A 21290-nucleotide genomic window follows, 5' to 3' on the forward strand; every position below is an offset into this window, starting at 1 on the left:
CCGGGACGTAAAGAAACATGCATCATACAAACAGCTGCCTTTTTCTTTACGAAACCTAAATCATGATATGTATGTGGGGCATATTTTGTCGTAGATCAGATGTGTCCTTCCTGAATAAAGTCAGTTCCATGTCCTTGTACAGATTCCTTTTTAACAGTGACAAGAAAAAAGCACCTGATTCTTCAAAAAAAACATATTGTTTTTCCAAAAATTAAAATTAATCCAAATGCAAGCCTAATGTGGCCTACAGAACTCCTTAAGGTAAAGGAAACATTATTTGCAAATCACTACACATTAGTTTCTCATATTGTAAAGCCAGTGTACAGTGCATCATACAATACATAGGGATCTGCTCTACTAGACAGACTTCCAGGATTGAGTACCCAGGGCTTCTGAATAATTTAGCAAGGTCAGATGCTGAAGGGAACGCCTCTGATGTTGCGAACAAGTCTAGGTTCCATTGTTGGACTCCAGGTACTAGGTTAGTGTACTGAGTACAGAAGCTAGCCTTTTTAACATTGAGATATTAGTGTTGACATGTTTAGTGCCTGTTATCATGATTTTTGTTTTAGGTATACTTGTGGTAAATGTATTTTGGAGATTGTATATGAGTAATTTGACTAAAGATCATTGTAAACCTGCCAGAAAAATATCAAGAACCATTTAGTCATGTTGGATTAAAGTTGTTGCAGATCTTTACGCAAAGATGATTTGATGTCCCAGTGATTTTTTTCCCCAGAGTCTGCTGTAATCCACAGCATTGAATACAAAATCAAAATTAGTGCAATTTAAGAATAACCCAGCTCTTTTAGGCCACTTGTTCTCCTGCCCATCGCTGATAATGTAGTTACATTGTCGGTGCTAGATCATGTTTTTAATTTTTTCTAAACCTTGTATAAGGGGGGGTAAAATGCCTATATCCCGCACCCAATCTTGAAAGCAGTCAAGTACAACCCTGGCACACAAAATCCAGATAGGTGATAATCCTGTGCACATCCCAGTTGTGTACGCCTCCTTTTTAGGTCTCGCTGGCGTCGCAGCGCATGCGCTGCTCGCTTGCGAGATCTATTGTCGTTGTTTTTAGGTTTCACCTAGCGAACGCAGCGCAGTGCTTGGCGAGACTCTATTGATGTGGCTTTTCCTAGCGAAGGGAGACAAACCATGTGCGCGCACGGACATCAGATGTTCACGCGCATGGTGTCTCCTCTGCTTCACACGCTCCCACCGGCGCGTCCACATGGTGTATCGTCTCTGGCTCCCACCGCGCGCTCACAAGCGCATTACATGCTATTACTGTCCGTCCCTGTCGGCTCCACGGAGACAGCTTGTTCTTTTTTGGATCCATTTCAGAAGGAAGCAACTAAATAAAAGAAGGAAAGAGGTTGTGAACCGTTTCTTCAAGTCACGGTTTTCAGTAAGTGAGGAGCATGACAGAAAGAGGAAATAATAGAAAGAGGGGGGGGGGGGGGCAGCTGGCAGCACAGGAAAGAAGAGGACATTGTCCGTGTCTTCGCTGGGCAGTAAGGCGCGGATGTCCGTATCGTGCCGGCTTTGCTTTACTAATCATTACTACCTCTTGTTAGCAGACTCTTGCAGTTTAATAGCAATGTTAAAAGGCATTTTCCAACTCGGGGCAGCTTACAGGTGATACGAGAGTTTAGTGTACATTCTAGCGCCTGGAGGGACCAAAACCCTCAGTATAATTATTACTTTGTTGTGGGAATTCAGAATATTACGAAACTAGCTCGCCCGATTCCCGTATGTTTCTCAGTAGTTTTTTCACATGGGCGTTTTCGATTCTTTGCGCAGATAAACCTCTCAACTTCAAGTCGTGATATCTCCCCATGAGTGGCAATCTCAATGCAGACGGTATCTCTCATGAACAGTAACATCTGGATTACTGCGCCACACGCAGCCCTCAGCGGTGCTCATTTTGAAGCCCTAAAAGAATGAAAGGCTGACTGAGTTACAAAATTCAAGCCTTCAATCTTCAGGCCCCTGTTTACAATAGGAACCCTGACCACCCAGCTACCAAAACCAGCTCTATCTCTACTGGACAACCCTATCTACTGGTTTTTGCGTGTGTATGCAGGTCTGTCTGTCTGTATGTATGTAGGTATGTCTGTATGTATGTATGTCTGTATGTATATATGTATGTCTGTATGTATGTATATAGGTATGTCTGTATGTAGGTATGTCTGTATGTATGTATGTATATAGGTATGTCTGTCTGTATGTAGGTATGTCTGTCAGTATGTATATGTGTGTATGTATGTATGTCTGTATGTGTATGTGTGTAGGTATGTCTGTCTGAATGTGTGTGTGTATGTAGGTATGTCTGTATGTATGTCTGTATGTGTGTACGTATGTATGTAGTATTTCTATAGCGCACATCTAGCCAAAAGCCAATGAAGATGATGTAGGCCCTAACTCACATGAACAGAAGATGCATGTATGTTACATATGTTTTACGTGTTTGTTACATTCCACCACCGATTTGGCATTTTTCCCTTGTGCGAGCAAACAAGTTCTTTGAAGGGGGGGGGGGGGGGCTAAATATATGGAAACTAAGTTCCTGTTTGCAAGTGGGAGGATGTAATTTTCAAATATTGAGGCTTTTTAAAACAAGCATTTGCAATGCAATTGGTCTCGCATTTACGCGAGTTTAAGCTGTTGGCATTGTAAATGACAATGCCTTTTATTTATGTTTATAAAAAAGGCATTTTCATGCACAATGTCAATAGCTTAAACTTGCGTAAATGCGAGACCTATTGCATTGCAAATGCTTGAGATCTATTGTCGTCGTTTTTCTTTTGTAAGTGGGGTGGAAGTTCAATCTACGCTTTTCATTTGCCCGCGTCACACTTTATGTAAAACGCTCGCATTTCATTTGCAGAGAGGCTTTTTGGTCCCCTCCCTGTCTCCTTTCCGGCTCGCCCACCCGGACTGGAGAATGTGCACATGCACGGTGTCTCTTATGCTCATGCACTTTTAGCAGCCGGTTGTGGTTTTTCAGCGGATGACACAATCTTTAACGGCGTTTCAAGCATTCTTGCTATTGCTAAATGTAACTCAAATGTGATGCAAAGGGACACGGGTCAGTGTGCCGTGATGAGTTTCCGAGCCGTTGCTTGCCAACCCCTGGCGGAAGTTCTTGTATGTGAACGACTTTCCCTTGGCCTTTAACTGCAGCATCTGGAAAGCGTTGCATGCATAGTGAAGGCACCCCCCACCTGTTCGCCCCACCCGGATCCCCCAACTTAGGCCACACCAATTTCACATTATAGCAGAATTGAGGCCGCAGTTTATTAGGCTGTTTAAACTTACAAGCGATCCTTCCACATGCATTACTTCCATTTATTTGAAAAGCCTGTGACCTCTGTACCATAGCCAGAAGCACTGTGCCCTACATTCAGTGCCGGCCATCATTTACTTCCCCACCGGGTGACCTTTCACTTTCGGTGCAACCACACGTTTCGTTCCGGGTAAGCATCTGCTTCCAACCCGACCGGGTGACCTTTCACTTCTGGTGCCCCACACATTCCATTCCGGGTAAGCTTCTGCTTCCAACCCGACCGGGTGACCTTTCACTTCCGGTAGGTACCACCATGCATTTCCTGAAGTTTGTGACGTAATCTTGGCAGCCAGGCATCTCTCCACAAAGAGGGTATACGCCTGCAAGTGGAACAAATTTGTGGCATGGTGCACAGCAAAGGCTTCTGAAGTACTCTTGTTCCTTCTCTCTTGAGCCCAGCAGGGCTCTGCTGTAGGCACTACCAAGGGCTACCTTTCTGCCATCTCTACCTTCCTTTGGCTGCCATATCAGCCTTCTCTTCAAGTCCCCGGTAGTTAACCGTTTCTTGAAAGGCTTAACTCATCTTTTCCCTCCAATTCCATTAGTTATGCCTCAGTGGGACTTGAATCTTGTGCTAACTTATTTAATGTGCGTTCCCTTTGAGCCGCTTCATAACTGTCCTTTATGTCTCTTAACTCTTAAGACTGCTTTCCTGGTAGCCATCACTTCCGCTAGGAGGGTGAGTGAGCTCCAGGCTCTTTCTTCAAAACCTCCTTTCTTGTCTGTTCATCCGGACAAGGTGGTTCTCAGGACCCGTCCATCCTTTCTTCCTAAGGTGGTCACTGCCTTCCACATCGAGCAGACCATCACTTTGCTCAACTTCTTTCTGCCTCCGCATCCTTTAAAGGAAGAAGAGAGGCTCCACCGTGTGGACCCAAAGTGTTTGCTCTCCTTCAATCTGGATCGCACAAAACAGTTCCGGGTGGATGATCAACTTTTTGTTGGCTACGTGTGTGCAAAGAAGGGTCGGGCCATACACAAACGCACCATTTCTCCATGGGTCGTGTTCTGTATTAAGGCTTGTTACTCTCTGGCTAAAAAGGAGCCTCCACTCTGGCTACACGCTCACTCCACCAGGGCGACGGCAGCCACTACTGCCTTGGTAAGAGGAGTGCCTCTGAATGACATCAGTCAGGCGGCCACGTGGGCATCGCTGCACACGTTCACCAAACACTACTGCCTGGACAGCCAAGTCCGGAGAGATGGCTTCTTTGGCCATTCTGTTCTCCAGGACTTCCTAGTGTGATCTTGGTTCGCAGAGCCACCACTGGGGTTGGTATTGCTGGGGTAACTATTCTAAGGTAAGGAATCTATATTTAACGTGTTTGTTTCAGATGAACAAGTTACTTACCTTTGGTAACGATATATCTGTAAGAAATATTAGTTAATTATAGATTTCTTACCGCCCCACCCATTCGCCCCATTCTGCGAACTGATTTCTAGGTTTAAGGATATCCTTTCAGGGCCCTAGTTTTGTGCACCAATGGTCAGTGTCTTGCATGGCTCTGCGTTTCTGGTGCGGAAAGTCGTGTACAGAACTGACGTCAGCACGCGAGGGCGGCGTCTAATTAGCTCCCGCGACGTCATCCCAGCAACCATGATGACGAACGTGAAGCCGACGCCACCTTGCGACGCGCAGAGGTACTGCTGACGAAAAAACTTTCCGGATCCAGTCTGACACCAGGGGGTAATTCTAAGGTAAGGCATCTATAACTAACTAATATTTCTTACAGATATTTCGTTACCAAAGGTAAGAAACTTGTGCTTTCGACTAGCTTCTATGCGGACGATACCCAAATTGTGGTATCTATTACTAACAGCATCGGCGAGGTGCCTCTCATTTCAAGAACTGAATGATTGAGATAATCCGTGAATAAGCAGCCATTGTCTAAAACTGAATTCCGAAAAGACAGAGGTGCTCCTTATTGGACGGGACACTTCCTTTTGGAATAACTCTTGGTGGCCGCAGTCCCTCGGCTCTCTTCCTGCCTCGGTATCGATAATAAGGAACTTAGGAATTATTTTTGATTCCAACCTCACTTTTATAGATCAGACAAGTCTACTTAAGTCTTCATGTTTCTTCATTCTAAAAACCCTGAAGAAAATTCTCCCCTGCTTACCCGTTGATCTGCAGAAAACAGTAACCCCTTCTCTTGTGCCATGAAGCCTGGACTACTGCAATGGCTTATACGCTGGTGCGCAGCAAGGCATTTAAAAAAAAAACTTCAGAGCCTGCAAAATGCAGCAGTCTGGCTCCTTAGGAACATCAGGAAATCCGAACCAGTCTCAAAAGCTTTGGAAGAATTACACTGGCTAAAAAGAGAGCAGCTTTAAAGGCGCTATGCATAGCACATAAAGCCCCCAATAATACCAGCACTGTTTTTCTTAAAAACAAAATCTCATGTTGTACCACTAAAAATGCCTTTGTTCAGCTAAAGCCTCTTGGGGAGGCAGAAGCTTCACCTGTGTTACCTCCCTTCCGTGGAATCAAATGCGTGGCATTTGAGAAGTCAGGCAAATCTGCAGATTTTCAGAAAACATCTAAATTCTTGATTATTTACTCTTCCCATGTAGATTTAGACTACAGGCAGTCTCAACCTTCATGCAGATGGCAGCGCCAAGACGCCTATGGGCATACACAGTGCTTTACAAACTTTAAAATGAAAGTCAATGTTTGACAGTCTCATACAAGTTTATCCACTGGGTCTCCATATAGTTGTTTTGTCCGCTCGATTGCCTTTCTACAGCTTTGTGTTCGCTCTTACAGACAGATCTACTAATGACCCAAATCGGATTTAGTTAATTTTTGTAAATGAGACCAAAATATTTTCATGTGCTCCATCAGCGTTAGGGTGAACAGCGCTCGCATTCATTGGTTTGTTATGCTTTAATAAGTCTGCTGTTACTACCATCAGTAATTAACTTGTTAAACATTGCAGCTATAGGCAGGAGTATCAAGTTCCTGGTGCAAACTAAAATAATTATTTCTATGGACTACAAACGCTATTCGAAATGTGCGGAAACTTATACCAGGTTAGTACGTTGGGCTTTGTAATCTCCTCGAACTCTCGCCGCCTCCTTTTTGGGGCACTTGTCCGTAAGGCTTTCTAACTTGAAATATTGAGGATAAAGGATCGCTTTACACAGTTCCAAAAATAATAATGTGAAAGAAAGGGTGGAAATGAGCCCTGGAAACCAAGTACAATCCAAAAGAGCAGATCTCCCCCAAAGACCTGTGGGTGAATTTAACAGGCACCTGACCCACTGGTGAACAACCGAGATTTACACTTTGTCGATAGTTTAGAAATTCCACATCCAAAGTGCTGAAGTTCTACATGGGTAGTAACACTGAAACATAAAAGTTATGGGTAGAATGCTTGCCAAAGTGTCCGGGACTGGCAGTCAATCGGGCTGCATTTTAGTGGATAACTTTTCACTTGTGACACTCCAGGGCAAGACATTTAAGTTGGTTCTGCCCCAAAAGGAACAGTCCAGCCCGAACTGCCCAGCCAGGTCCCCTCTGAAAGGGAACACGTCACACCAGACACTTTCAGCCTTGTTGAGTCTCATCTCTGATCAGTAGCTTGGATCATGTGGCACAGGGAGCACGAGACCCACATCTGGGAATAGCCATCATTGTTAGGGTGTCTCATTCAAACCCAAAAGTGACTGCTGGAAGGTTTGCAAAAGTTTCAGCCACTGGCAAATACTCAGGCCACGTTCCAGGAGAATACAAATATTGTAATGATCAATTTTTTTACCAGGACCCTCTTGAGAATTGGTAAAGGAATACACTGGTTTTATTCTATGAATGTTATATTGAGAAATTCAGTGTTCCCATGTTCCTAGATAAGGTTAACATATCCTTACTAAAGATATTCTGTTCACCTCTAGGTGTATATAGCTGATGACTTAATTTGGGGCGTTGTGGTGGCTCAGGAGATATTCTGTCAGAGATTAACTAGCTGTTGATGTCATTCATTGGGTAGCGTGTTGTAAAATAATCCAATTGCCGATTGTTACTGTATGTGCATTAGATACATTCATTGTAGGCTTTGAGGTGCACAAAGTGTGCAATATGTTAACACTGACAGAATAGACTACCTCTCTTGTCTCCTACAGTGTTGTGCGGCACAAGGACATTAGTGCCCGCTACTATGGCACTCCGGACAAGTTTCGAATAGAAGTATATGAAGAAGGAAGTCGGAGGAACGTGGGCCGAAAGGAGATCATTGCAGTTCTTCACCCGACGAAGAGGGAGCAGAGTCCCACCGTTCAGGGAAGGCCTCTAAGAGACAGTCTACCATGGCATCCACAGCACATTCTCCCAGTGCAGCAAAGTAAGCATAGTCCGTGGGAGTGTGGGAGCAGCGCTGCCTGCAGCCACACACAGTGCTAAATGTGTGTGAAGCATAGTCGGCAGCCAAGCAGCAAGCACAATGCATGATGCATACAGCCTACAGACATTCAGACAACTGGGTGTGTGATAAGCAGAGTTGGCAGCTAGTTAGGGAGCGGAATGTGGGAACAGCACTGCCTGCACCCATACATTGCACTGAATGTGTGTGAAGTATCCAAGCGCTTGCTGCCGGACTCAATCGAAGAGCCAGGTCTTCAGTCCTTTCCTGAAGTTGGTGAGCGAGGGGGGAGGGTGTTCCAGGAATTTGGTGGCTAGGTGGGAGAAAGATCTTCCTCTGCTGCGGCAAATGCGGGGGATCTCTGCAAGGTATGCGGAGCAGAGGTTCCTGGGTGAATGGTGCAAGTGTAGGATGTGGTTTATGTCAGTGGCTCTTTGGTTGTAGAGGGCTTTGTTGGCATGGGTCAGGAGCTTGAAGTGACAACTCTTCTGAAATGTAAGCCAGTGGAGGCCCTTCAGGTGCTTGGTGATGTGGGTTCTCTTGGGCAGGTTGAGGATCAGTCTGGCCACTGTGTTCGATTGAAGTCTGTGCATGAAGTTGGAGGTGGTCCCTGCGTAGAGTGCGTTGCTGTATTCTAGTTGGCTGATTATGAGGGCCTGCGTTTCAGTCTTCCTGGTGTTGATGGGAAGCCATTTGATAATCTTGTGGAGCATGCAGAGCGTGTGGAAGCAGGCTGAGGCGATGGCGTTAACTTGGCATTTCATAGATAGTTTACTGTCGAGGACGATGTCAAGGTTGCAGGCGTGGTCTTCAGGCGTGGGAGTGGGTCCGAGTTCTGAAGGTCACAACGAGTCATCCCAGAGTGCAGTGTGTTTGCCGAAGATGAGGACTTCCATCTTGTCTGTGTTGAGGCTATTTTCCTTCTTCCAGGCTGATATGCTTTTCATGCAGTTATGGAAGTTAGTCTTCACTGTGATGGGGTCGGCTGAGAGTGATAGAATTAGCTGGGTGCCGTTGGCTCGGGAGATGATGTTGTGCGATCTGACGATGTCTGCGAGTGATGACATGTAGACGTTGAAGAGTGTTGGGCTAAGGTATGAGCCTTGGGGAATGCCGCATATGCTGTGCTTGGCTTGCGATGTGAAGGGCGTAGTCGGACTTTGTGGGTGTGTTCCGTGAGGAAGGATGCCACTCATCTGAGCATGTCGTCTTTGATGCCGACCTGGTGTAACCGTTTGATGAGTGTGTGTTGGGAGACGGTGTCAAAGGCTGCGAAGAGGTCAAGTGGGATCAGGGCGGCTTATTCTCCTCTATCCAGTAATGTGAAGATGTCGTCCGATGCGGCAGTCAGGGCTGAGTCGGTGCTGTGGTTGGCTCTGAAACCTGATTGTGAGGGGTCCAGTATATGCAAGGGTTATTTTGCATAATTTAGTAAGGAATTCATTATATATAATGAGGCCTGGCCAACTAACTCATTGCACTCATTCAGATGTTCTGCAGTTTATACATCCGTGGGGTGTGGAACCCTCAGCTTTGCGTAGAAGCCCACACCAGGGACACACGGGGGTTGGTGGGCGTCATTGTTTACTACTGCACTCATTGAGGTCATCCCAGGATCAAGATTGGTGGTTTAGCTGTTTTTTTTTTTTCTTTTCATCAAGCACTAGCAGCGTTTTGCTTGGGGCGTGTTTCTCAGGGCAAGAAACCAATCGTGTCAGTAAAGTTCACTCTTTCTCTTTGAAAAGAGAAATCAGGTTGTAAGTTGCCCCTGGTTATACTAAGTATGGGGACGGTGATTGATTTTCAATCTGTGCCAAGCACATCTGAAATCTCAAGTAATTTATTTTATTTTCGCTGTTTTGTGTCCATCTGCCCTAGATTTGAAAAAAAGGCTGAAGCATTCCTCTTTCCGATGCATTGAGGGATACTTGTGCAGCCCAGCACTGTCAGGGGCTGGGCAGTGTTATTACCGTTAGTAAGTACTTAACTCCGTACGCTGCCCAGCCTCTGATAGCATGAAAGCAAGGGCCCTAGCAAGGGCCTTATGCATGGCACCTGCTTTGTAGAGCGCCATGAAGACCCTCATGCTGCTCCTGCACACAGACTTCCTTGCTGGAGCACGTTCAGGGACTCGTGTAATGTAATTACCTTAATAGACTTATCATTAAGGTAATTGCATTTCACAGCCCTCAGTGTGCCTAGAAACACCTGTGTTATGCTTTGAGCATAGCCTTTTTACGGGCAAAGTAAGTCCTGTTCTGCTGTTCAGGAAGCAAGACTCCTGTCCCTCCCCCACTAGCCCCCCGACACCCCCACCCATCGGTTCACTGGGTGCTGCATCCTAGCCAGAGCTCCAGAAATGTGGCTCACACAAAATGCCTTTCAATTGGGTTGTTATTGTGCTTTGACTCACTCTAGTATACGCTATAGGTAGAGACATCACATCACATCATTTTCAAACAATAGCAATTATGTTTGGAATCAAAGCTTAAAACATGTCAGGACGGAGACAGGAAGTACACACAATGTGCAGTTGAAAACTGGCTTTTCCTGGTGTGTAAAGTCTGAATTAATTTTGTTGGAATTCTCTTTTGCCCCTCTCTCCCATATAAAACTTGTTACTGAACCCCTGTTTCATTCAAGCATTTAATCTGCAGGTAACATACGGTGTGGGTAATGTTTCCATACCATAAGGCAAATAACGCAAAAAAAGATCCGACATCAGAGAACCTAGCTAGATGGGAAAGGAGGGGTCTACTTAGTGAGTAAGACGCACCTCAAATAGAGAAAATAAAATACTTTTCTTGAGTCCCCTCTCTCACCAAAGGTTTCCCCTAGGTGACATGCTTCATCATTGGGGCCATCCCAAGCATCTACTGGTTGGGGCGTGCTGCGACTTGCGACAGTTACGTTGGAGCACTATTTAGTGAAGACTGTGTGTAGTGCAGTGAGAGGGGAGTGGTGCGGGTTAATTAAAAGTTACCTAGCTAGTGAGCGTAAATGAGTTTATTCTTGCTCCTAGTTGGTAAAGGATAAAAAGGGGGTTTAATAAAAGGGAGGAATTAGGTAATAATGTGCTAATAGTCCCTAATATTGAAAGCCCCCTCTCCTTATTTCCATACCATAAGGCACATATATTTATTCTTGTAGCAGCAGTAGGATGTTTTATTGGAAGGATCACATTCTGTGTGATTTAGTAAAAGTCCTTGTGGTGAATGCTTCTGTTGCAGGATTCAGCCCCTGACACTCTCTCTCTTTTCTTTCTGCACAGCATCCATCCGTCCTCTGTCGCCAGCCGTCTTCACTCTCTACATATTGGTGGGGATGGCCTGCATGGCCTTTCTGATGCTGCCCCTCCAGGGTGAGATGAGTACCCTGGTGCCAGAAAACTTCCATGTCACCGTTATACAGAAACTGGTGTCTGCCTACGTGTTGGGTAAGAATCCATGGTCCCTGTGGGGGAGGGAAGTTCCGTAGGCTCCCCGGATATATAGGGGATCTCACTGTAAGCCATGTTTCTTGCATGGCTGATGGGAATGCCATGAAGGTTTGAGCACACGGGACATTCTAAATGTTCTAAGAAAGCCTTGAGAGGACAGGATCTGGAGATGGAGTGACTGGGTTCTTTGTGAAGTGAGCAGTAATGATTATTTTGTACCTCCTAAATGAGGGCGGAATATGAGACATGAACCCCAGCAGTGTGTGGCTTGTATCCTTCAATGACTGCAAACAATTACAGTTCTATAAACATGTGACTCTGGGCGATAGCTTGCTTAATCTTCCCGACGGCCCCCAGCGCCTAGAGACCCTTACGGGTGATTGTTCGCGCTTTACAAATGTGGATTATTATTTATTATTATTATTAAAAGGGACTGAGAGGCTGCCTCACAAATCTTCTAGAAAGGAACCCCTTTCATAGAGTGGACCCAGTATCACATTTCGGTTTAGTCTTACCTGCTGGTTTGTAAAGTGCATGATTGCCAAAGATATCCATCTAGAGTTAGTGTTTGTGTGTACGTTCATGTTTAACTTACTACTGTCATCAATCTAGATATGTGCCCCATGGTATGTGAAACCAATATCATGCCATTAGACACAAGACTGATCTTTTTATCTCCCAACCTGGCCTGAGGAGGAATTGCCTTGGGCAGTTTGGTATCCAGAATCACTCCTATGCACCAGATTCCATTTGGGTAAAGCTTGTCTGGAAAGGCGTCTTAGCCCTCACCAAGCACCTATCCACCTATGATATATAGAAAACCGCCCGACGATGGAGGTGAGCAAACACCACAGCCTTCACGTCAGGAATGAACTCTGTGCGGGCAGGCAACCTGAAAGGAAGAACTTTGAACTACACCAAATATCTCTGGCACATCACCTTGTAGTCACTGTCATCACAGCCCTTCATCCAACCATCCACTGCCTTGCAGATGTGATCTACATAATCCACGCAGGTCTGTTGGGGCAGCTTCTGGCTGTCCCTAAACGTCTGCCTATACTTTTCAGGGATGAGCCTATACTTCCTGAAAGGGTGTCCTTAATGAGGGAGATACCTCATCCTGTCTCCTTTTTCTAGGGCCATCAGTGCACCGTTCCTATAATTTGGAATGTGCTTCCAGAGGCTGGCTCCCTAATCTTCCTCTGTACATCTCCAAGGCAACCTCATGGGCCTCAAACCACTTGTAAGTGTCTTCCCCTACTATAAAATTCAGCAACAGGTCTTTAAGGATATGGATCCTTCTGTCGCACAGGGGTATCACTGCCTCTATTGATGCTGGCACCTGTGCCCCTTCATCCTCAGTTCACAAGCCACGCTCCTTTCCTCAAAGGCCAGGTTTTTCTCCTCTACGGTCTACTGTGCAGCAGCCTCCTCCATTTTGAGCTTGGTCAGCTGTAGCTGGAACTCCCTCTTAGACTTCCTGTCCGACAGCTTCTCAGGAGACAGGCTGTGGGAGGACACACTGCTGCCTGCCCTGGCAGGTGGGCCTCTCTCTTGTGGACAAGTGGGCCTGCTGCTGCAGCTCATGGCTTGTCGCCAGGCCATCCTCCTCCTACAACTCTGAGTCCATAGGCTCCTCAGGACCATCCTCTTCTTGCTCCTCTGGGGTGGTCTCTATCCTTCTTACTTCCTCAAAGGCTTGGAGGGCTACCTGGAGGTCCACCTTGGTGACCTTCTTTCTCACATTTAGCCCTCTTTCCTTGTAAAGCCTTTGCACCTCTGCTCTACTGATGTTATCAATGCCTATCAGTTTCATCTCATTTGTACAAACATTATATGAGGTATACTTAATTTTGGAAAAAGGAAATATAGGAAAGTACCTCTATTTGCATGGTTAGCCCCCACTTTCTACCTGGTTTGATTTGGAACTGTAAGGGTTCGGGGTCCCTGATAGCCAGGTTCCCTGCACCAGATCACTTTCCCCAAAACTGTATTACGATTGGCACAACTTCAGTTACCCTTACAAGTACCTAGTAAATAGCACTCCTGGTACCTAGGCCATGGATACTGAAGAGGGTTCTCTGGGGCTGCAGCACTGGTTGTGCCACCCCAGAGACCGCTCACCAAGGCTATGCACTCTGCCATTGCAGGCTGCGTGTCTTGGAGAAGTAAAATCCAAAGAGTCGACATGGCACACAGCCATGTGTATGTGTGTTTCAGAAAAATATATGCCTGAAGCCCTATGCACACTGTTAGTGGTTTATGACATACCAGGTTTATCAATGTACACACAAACGCTTGAAATAGCTTGCAAACACAAAATGTTCTTTTCTTTTTTTCAAACATTCCATGTATTTTACAGAATTTTGCAATTCAAAAACAGTATTGCATCATTAGTACAAAAATACATTCGTCATCGAGTCTTGTGGATTCCACTTGATTCTTATGCTGTCCTATGCATTTCGGGACATTGGTCCCTTCCTCAGGGGCCTCTGTATTTAACAACAAAAATAATGTAATAAACCAAAACCTCACATTTCAACTAAGGAAACAATTACATCTGATAATGTGATACCTTATCTAATTTTACTTATGTGGTGATTCATGCAAATTCACCAGCATCATGCATATCCCATCAGTGATCATCTGCAACATGCTGACATATACCAAGCGACTGACAGTCGCAATTTCAAGGTGCAATCCCCTGGTCCTATTTTCCATAAATCATTAAAATTGTGTCACTGCGTATCAGCGTCAGTGAATAATCTATGCTTCAAATTACTCGCAATTAAGGCGCCCAGTTTTCCGTTTTTACTGATTTTTACAGATAAATTCAGACAGAAAAAATGTTTCCTGTCTGTATTTATTTTTAAAAGGAGAAAAATACTGAAAATTCTGCTTCTAACAAGTGACTTTCCATGCTGCTTGTTGTGAATTTCAAGACAACAGATAGATAACATAAGGAATACAAAATAGGTTAAGATATATTTTAATGCAGGCATATAGTGATATGCTAATATTTTCCTGAGGATGTAGTGTTCTGCTATATTTGGCTGCTGAATTTGCTAAAACGCAACAGACATCAAAGTACGAGCGCATGTTAATCAGTTAAATAAAAGTGAAAATGTACCAATTTTGACTACGTTTATTCGCAAACCACAAAATTTGATATGGATAAATATTAATAAGATTGCCAAAAAGTAAATCTGGATAAATACAGGCGGAAATGTAAAAAAAATGAATACCATAAAACCAGGATCCCAACTCACAATCTAAGTGGAATCTTCAATAGCTTCCATAGTAACCAGACATCGTCCAAATCTTCCGGTGAAATTACAGTCGTTGGTACAAATAATTCACCGTAATTGTGTACCTTACATCCCACTCTTCACATATCCATACCATCAATTCCAACGTGATTCCCATGAACCACTCGTTCCAATCCGTTTATTCTCTGTTCAACCTTAAACACAAAAAGCAAACTCCATTTACCGTTCTATGTACCAACACTAGTTCTATTGTCTACTTCCAACATCTCTTCTATTGACCCTACCGGGTGCTCCCCTACGTCACATTGCTCTTGTGGTGCTCTGTTTGGTCGAGTAACCACTTGCTTCTACCTTTCCTCTTTTCAAAGGACACCCTTAGTGCGTGCTCGATTCCGGTGTCTTCCGTAAACGAAACTAACAGACCATTCAACACTAATCTTCCGCGGTGCATGTGTGGCGGACTCTTTCATGAAGCTTATATGGAATATCACCTCGATCGTATGGCAATGTGACATACAAATGCCTCAGTTACCTCATGCCTTCCTCAATTGTTGGTTGCCACAAAACCGAATAATCACATGCCCCAACCCATTTCTTTGCATTTTAGCCCACTTTTTCACAAACCGTGTTCCTTATGAGCATCAATGAGGTCATTAATATAAACTATATCACAGTGTGCATGGTCTATGTGGATGTTACATTCTGTTGCTTTTTCACCCTGCTTTGTACATCTTCATTGCTGTGTTCAACATGACGTCATTTCTATTTGCATAGTTTACATGAATACATATCATTACTCCAGTACATCTAATGCGCTGTGTACTGCCCTATTATCCCCAATGTTGCTGTATTTCTCTTAATGTTTCATGGATGTGGACTCATTGAGGTAATTTTATATTATTTTTAATGTGTTATACCAAACAGCTCATGTTCTCGTCAGTGAGACCAAATGGCATCATGGTGTTATTTTTTTTTTTATCCCAAAAAATCTTTTTGTAGTAACATCTTGGTAGGATCAACGCCTACTTTGATGGTTACTGCTTCTAGTATTAAGAACCTTAGTTGAGCGATGTTGTGCGTTTTTCTAGCCAATGTTCCACTAAATTAGAATTAGTGTTCTTGTTCCGAATCATGCTGTTATGTTAAGTGATCATAATCTTTATTTTTCTCTCAGTTTTGACAATATGCAACATTTCGCATGTGCATTTTATGCAATATATCACATTGACTGTATTACAATTCGCTGAATGTTTGTGTCACCGATTCGCCAGCCCGTGGATGCGTGATCATGTTGTCCATGATTACATTATTGCAATGTCTACAATTTTGACATTTCCTTGTGCCTTCCATACTTGTGTACTGAGATCTGTTTTTTGGTGACAATAATTCTTTTGAATTTCTTGCTCTGGTGTAGGCAAATAATGGTCTCGTTTCCAAAATTCCTTTGAAATCTGGTTAAGTGTGTAATAGGTCCCACAGTTTGAAAATCAATTTCTTTTTTATTTTTTTTATTTTTAAAGACCTTTATTGAGAGATACACAGTACACAGCTGACAGCCTACAACCCAATGGGCCGGCAGCGGAAGTAATCTTGTATGTGTAGCCAAATAACACAGCCCTGTGCCGTCAACCCGGGGGTACGGCGGCGTTAATAAACAAGTGTATCAAGTTGTAGGGAAGAAGGGCATAGGTCTTAGTTTCTCTTTGAACCACTTTTCAACACAAGCAGGTGCCCCAACAGGCGTAAATGTACCTAACAGTCAAAACTCCCCCCCCCCCCCCCCCCACCCTTTTAACTAACGGTCCACACTGTACGCACCGTATACCTTTCACTTCCCGGTGGTGCGACCTACGCATCACTATCTTAGCCCTCGGAGCGTCAAGAGCAGTGGTATATTACACATCCCCGGGGTCTGCCTGCTCGACTGATGGATGCACACAAATGCCCCCTCTGAAATCATTCCACTTGGACCACACCTCGACCCACTTACGGGGGCACCCTCTCGCCACATAGACGGTCTTTTCCTGCAGCATGCACCAGTCCATGTCTCTGTTCCAGTCTGACAATGTGGGTGGAATAGAACTTCCCCAGAGTCTAGCTATGTTCCTCTTCGCCACCATTTGCCCGAGCGTCACCCAGAGCCTCCCCTTTGGTGGCAGGTCCGTTGGCTCCCATATATTGAGGAGGCACCTCTTAGCCTCCAGGCGAATTTCCACCTCCCACACCTCCTCCATACACCGCAACACCCTTCGCCAGTACCTCTGAACCTTCGGGCAGCCCCATAGCACATGAAAGAAGATACCTGTGCCACCACATCCCCTCCCACAGAGCGCTGTGTCTGCCCTCCCCATCGCGTGAAGTCTCGTATAGGAGATGTATACTCTATGTAAAATCTTCAATTGGATAAGCCGCAGTCGGGATGATATCGCGACCTCACGCGGGGAAGCCAAGGCATAAAGCCACTCCTCATCATCTATCTCTAGGCCTTCGGCCACCCATTTGTCTCTGAGGGGGATAAGCATATCGGGGGGGATTGTTAATAAGTTTTTTGTAGGTGAGGGATATGGCGTGTTCCGGGAGGTGTCCGTCCAGCAGCCTGTCCTCAAGCGGGGAAGCTGGCGGCAGTTTGGTCCCAGGGGGGATGTTCGACTGTAGGGAGTGACGCACCTGCAAATACCTAAAGTATTCGGTTTGCGCCAGTTCATATGTTTCTCGCATTTGCGCAAACGTGCGGATCCCTGTAGGGCCCCAGATGTCCTTAATTTGAGAGATGCCAATTAGATCCCAGTTTCGGAACCCCTTGGTGTGTCCCAGATTGCCCAATATTTCGGAGGCCCAAAGTGGTGTGGCCATTGTGAGGATTCCCGACCAGCCGAGCTTCTTCTGCGCGGTGCGCCAAATCTGTACCGAATGGAGCGTGGGTCCGGTAAGTCTACGTAGACCTCGTCTCGAGTAAAGTGCTATTTCGTAGTTCTCCCCGGGAAGCAGCCATCTATCCATGCCATAGGCTGGGTCGTTCCCGTCCCCATACGTCCCTTGGTTTATTGCGGATAAATGGGCCGCCCAATAATGAAAATCAATTTCTTAATTAATTTTGATTTGGTTGAAAACTTGGATATTAGAACAGTTTCCTTCTTTTCTGGTTTCAACTATTTGCTTAACAGGTCTTTTCGTTCACACTTATTAATGCATTTGAGCCACTGTGGCTTTTGAGTACCCCCAGTTTAAATATCTTTGACGGATCTTAACTATTGCTTTCTCGCAAGTCATATCTGAAGAAATTTTTTTGCTCTCATAATTTGTGAGTAAGGAAAATGTAAAGTAATTTCGGGAGATAAAAACTTTGGAAATGTCAAGCATTGTTACGATCAGTGGGTTTAGTGTATATACTTGTTCTTAGACCTGTGTTGTTTTGTTTAATCCAAACATCAAGCAATGCTACACTGGTTTGGGTCACTCTGTAAGTGAATTGTATCCTTTTGTTTTTGGTATTCAGTGCTGTGATGTTTTCAATGAGATTGATTTCCGCTTTCTGCCATATCAGAAAATTTTCATCAAATAGATATGGGCTTAGTACTAGCTAAGAGAGAAATAACTATGCACTGGAAAGCAAACCAGGGACCGAACATTGCCAGGTGGAAGGAAGAATTCATTAAGTGGGCAGAATGAGACGGAACAATCAGGATGCAATTAGCTAAACGAACGGGAAGTGAAAAGGCACTGGACGCAGCAAGAGCTTGGGAAACTCTGGTAGTACTGCTCCGAACCCCGAATGATGCCGAAGATGAGGGAATGAGGGAGTAACCTCCGGCAGAGATGGGTTGAGTACTATGTAACCCCGTCAACCCCATAGCCTTTGAGAGTCTGATAGCAACCCCAACGCATTACCACTCTCATTGGCTGAGTGCTCCTAAAATGCTCCCTTAGCCAATAGTGGCACAAAGCCTGCAGTAAAAGATGGCCACACAAGAGTAGCTTGTACAGAAGTGACACGCCAGGGGGGAGGGCAGGGAGGGGGGTTAGTTGAGGGGAGAAGAGTTGGATTTCGAGATTAAAGATAGCTGTAGCAATCTAAGAAATATCACAAATAACTCCTGTTCTTTGGTAGGCTGCGGGAGGAGGAAGGCTAATGTTAACAGTGAGGGTTTCTGCCCTTGTATATTGTAAGGCTATTGCGATGTGAATATCATGACACAGCTAAGCACTCTCCTGAATCCTAATAACTATGCTGCACCGGTGATTTCTGGAACCTTTGTAAAACCCCAATACATTTTTTTATTTTTTTTTAAATCTGAAAAATGTCATCAATATATCGTTAGTAAAATACGAAATTGTCGCTCCATGGGTTGTCTGATAAAATGTAGTCCTGTTCAAACTTAGCCATGAAGATGTTTGCATATACAGGTCTCCCCCCTCCCCCCAAAACCTATGGTGCCTCATTTCCAAAGTTTTCATCCCCTCAAATTACTTGAAAATTTGCCTTACTCACAAATGATGAGAGTAAAAAGAATTTCTGCAGATACGACTTGCAGGAAAGCAATAGTAAAGATCCGGTAAAGATCTTTAAATCGGGGATACCCAAAAACCACAGTGGCTCAATCTGAAGAACACTTTAAAAAGCACAAACGAAAACACCTGTTAAGCAAACCGCTGAAACCAGAAAAGAAGCAAACAGTTTTTAGATCTAAGTTTTGGTCCAAATCAAAATCCATTAAGACATTGATTTTGAAACTATGGGACCCGTTACAAACTAAACCAAATTACAGAGGAATTTTTTAATCCAGACCATTATTTGCCAGAACCGAACAAGAACACGAAATTTAAAAGAACTATTGGCACCAAAAACCAGATCACAGTACACAAGTAAGGAATGCAAAAGGAAATGTTAAAATTGTCTACATTCCAATAATGTAATCACTGGCAACAGTATTACCCATCCAAGGAATGGAGAATCAGTGACACAAACATTCAGCGAATTGTAATACAGCCAATGTGATATATTACATAAAATGCCCATGCGGAATGTTGCATATTGTCAAAACTGAGAGAAAAATAAAGATTAGGATCACTGAACACAAGAGCATGATTCGGAACAAGAAAATGAATTCTAATTTAGTGGAACATTGGTTAGAAAAACACCACAACATCGCTCAACTAAGGTTCTTAATACTTGAGGCAGTGACCATCAAAGTAGTCGTTGATCCTACCAAGACATTTAAAATAATATAAAATTACATTATGAGTCCACATCCATAAAACATTAGGCTCACCAAGAGAAATACAGCAACATTGGGGATAATAGGGCAGTACACAGCGCATTAGATGTACTGGAGTAATGATATGTATTCATGTAAACTATGCAAATAGAAATGACGTCATGTTGAACACAGCAATGAAGATGCACAAAGCCGGGTGAAAAAGCAACAGAATGTAACATCCACATAGACCATGCACACTGTGATATAGTTTATATTAATGACCTCATTGATGCTCATAAGGAACACGGTTTGTGAAAAAGTGGGCTAAAATGCAAAGAAATGGGTTGGGGCATGTGATTATTCGGTTTTGTGGCAACCAACAATTGAGGAAGGCATGAGGTAACTGAGGCATTTGTATGTCACATTGCCATACGATCGAGGTGATATTCCATATAAGCTTTATGAAAGAGTCCGCCACACATGCACCGCGGAAGATTAGTGTTGAATGGTCTGTTAGTTTTGTTTACGGAAGACACCGGAATCGAGCACGCACTAAGGGTGTCCTTTGAAAAGAGAAAAGGTAGAAGCAAGTGGTTACTCGACCAAACAGAGCACCACAAGAGCAATGTGACGTAGGGGAGCACCCGGTAGGGTCAATAGAAGAGATGTTGGAAGTAGACAATAGAACTAGTGTTGGTACATAGAACGGTAAATGGAGTTTGCTTTTTGTGTTTACGGTTGAACAGAGAATAAGCGGATTGGAACGAGTGGTTCATGGGAATCATGTTGGAATTTAAGGTATGGATATGTGAAGAGTGCTATGTAAGGTACACAATTACAGTAAATTATTTGTACAAAAGACTATGCCTCCACTTTTTGCTGAATGTACTTTGACTGAGTGTGCCCTGGACTCCTGCCAATCAGGTGCCCAGGGCCTATGTTCCTTCCCTAAAACCCAAATTAGCAAACCCTGGCCACATGTCAGCCCCTGGTACATGGTACCCAGGGCCTTGGACCAGGGAAGGCCTCTAAGGGCTGCAGCACTTATTGTGCCACCCTTAGAGGCCCTGTACCCTAACACAAACACACTGCCCTTGCAGGCTGAGTGTCTGGGTACAAGACAAAACAAAGAGTCGACATGGCACACATCCCTGTGTGCAATGCCCACAACCTACACTGCCCTGGCATACATCAGCCACCCCTCTAGCTGGGTGTCCTATGCCAGTGGTGTGGGCACAGGAGCATGAGCCCTGTGCCCCTACAGTACCCAGGTCCATTCCTGGGCACTGTAAGTGCAGTGCTGCCATTTAAGAGTATATGGTGCTGGGAGCTTGTTAAACACGAACTTCACAGACCCATAATGGCAACACTGAAGACTGAGAAGTTTGGTATCAAACTTCTCAGCACATTAAACCCACACTGATGCCAGTGTGGGATTTAATGTACAAAGCACTACAGAGGGCATCTTAGAGATGCCCCCTGAAACCTAACCTACAATCCACGTCTTGTCTGAGAGGCTGCCACACAGCAGACATGTTGCTGGACCCCTGGGTGGAGAGCCCCCGCTCCCCTGGGCCTGCAACAATGAACATCCTGGTTGAGGTGCTAGGTCTCCTCCCCCAGGATGGGCAAGGGGAAGCTTCAAAGGCATGCCGCCTTTGTGAGCTTCTC

The 21290-nt window shown here is 44.6% G+C and overlaps 1 protein-coding gene across 1 annotated transcript in view; it reads left to right on the forward strand.

Annotated features, from left to right (window-relative positions):
- Nucleotides 1-21290, forward strand: part of MOSPD3 (motile sperm domain containing 3) — a 112556-nt gene that overhangs the window by 55477 nt on the left and 35789 nt on the right. The window contains exons 4-5 of the mRNA XM_085639811.1: nucleotides 7478-7695; nucleotides 10985-11149. Of these exons, the coding sequence (XP_085495937.1) occupies nucleotides 7478-7695; nucleotides 10985-11149 (383 nt within the window). The remainder of the gene's footprint in view (nucleotides 1-7477; nucleotides 7696-10984; nucleotides 11150-21290) is intronic.

The sequence above is a fragment of the Triturus cristatus genome, chromosome 12 (genome assembly GCF_964204655.1).
Source record: "Triturus cristatus chromosome 12, aTriCri1.1, whole genome shotgun sequence".
Taxonomy (NCBI): domain Eukaryota; kingdom Metazoa; phylum Chordata; class Amphibia; order Caudata; family Salamandridae; genus Triturus; species Triturus cristatus.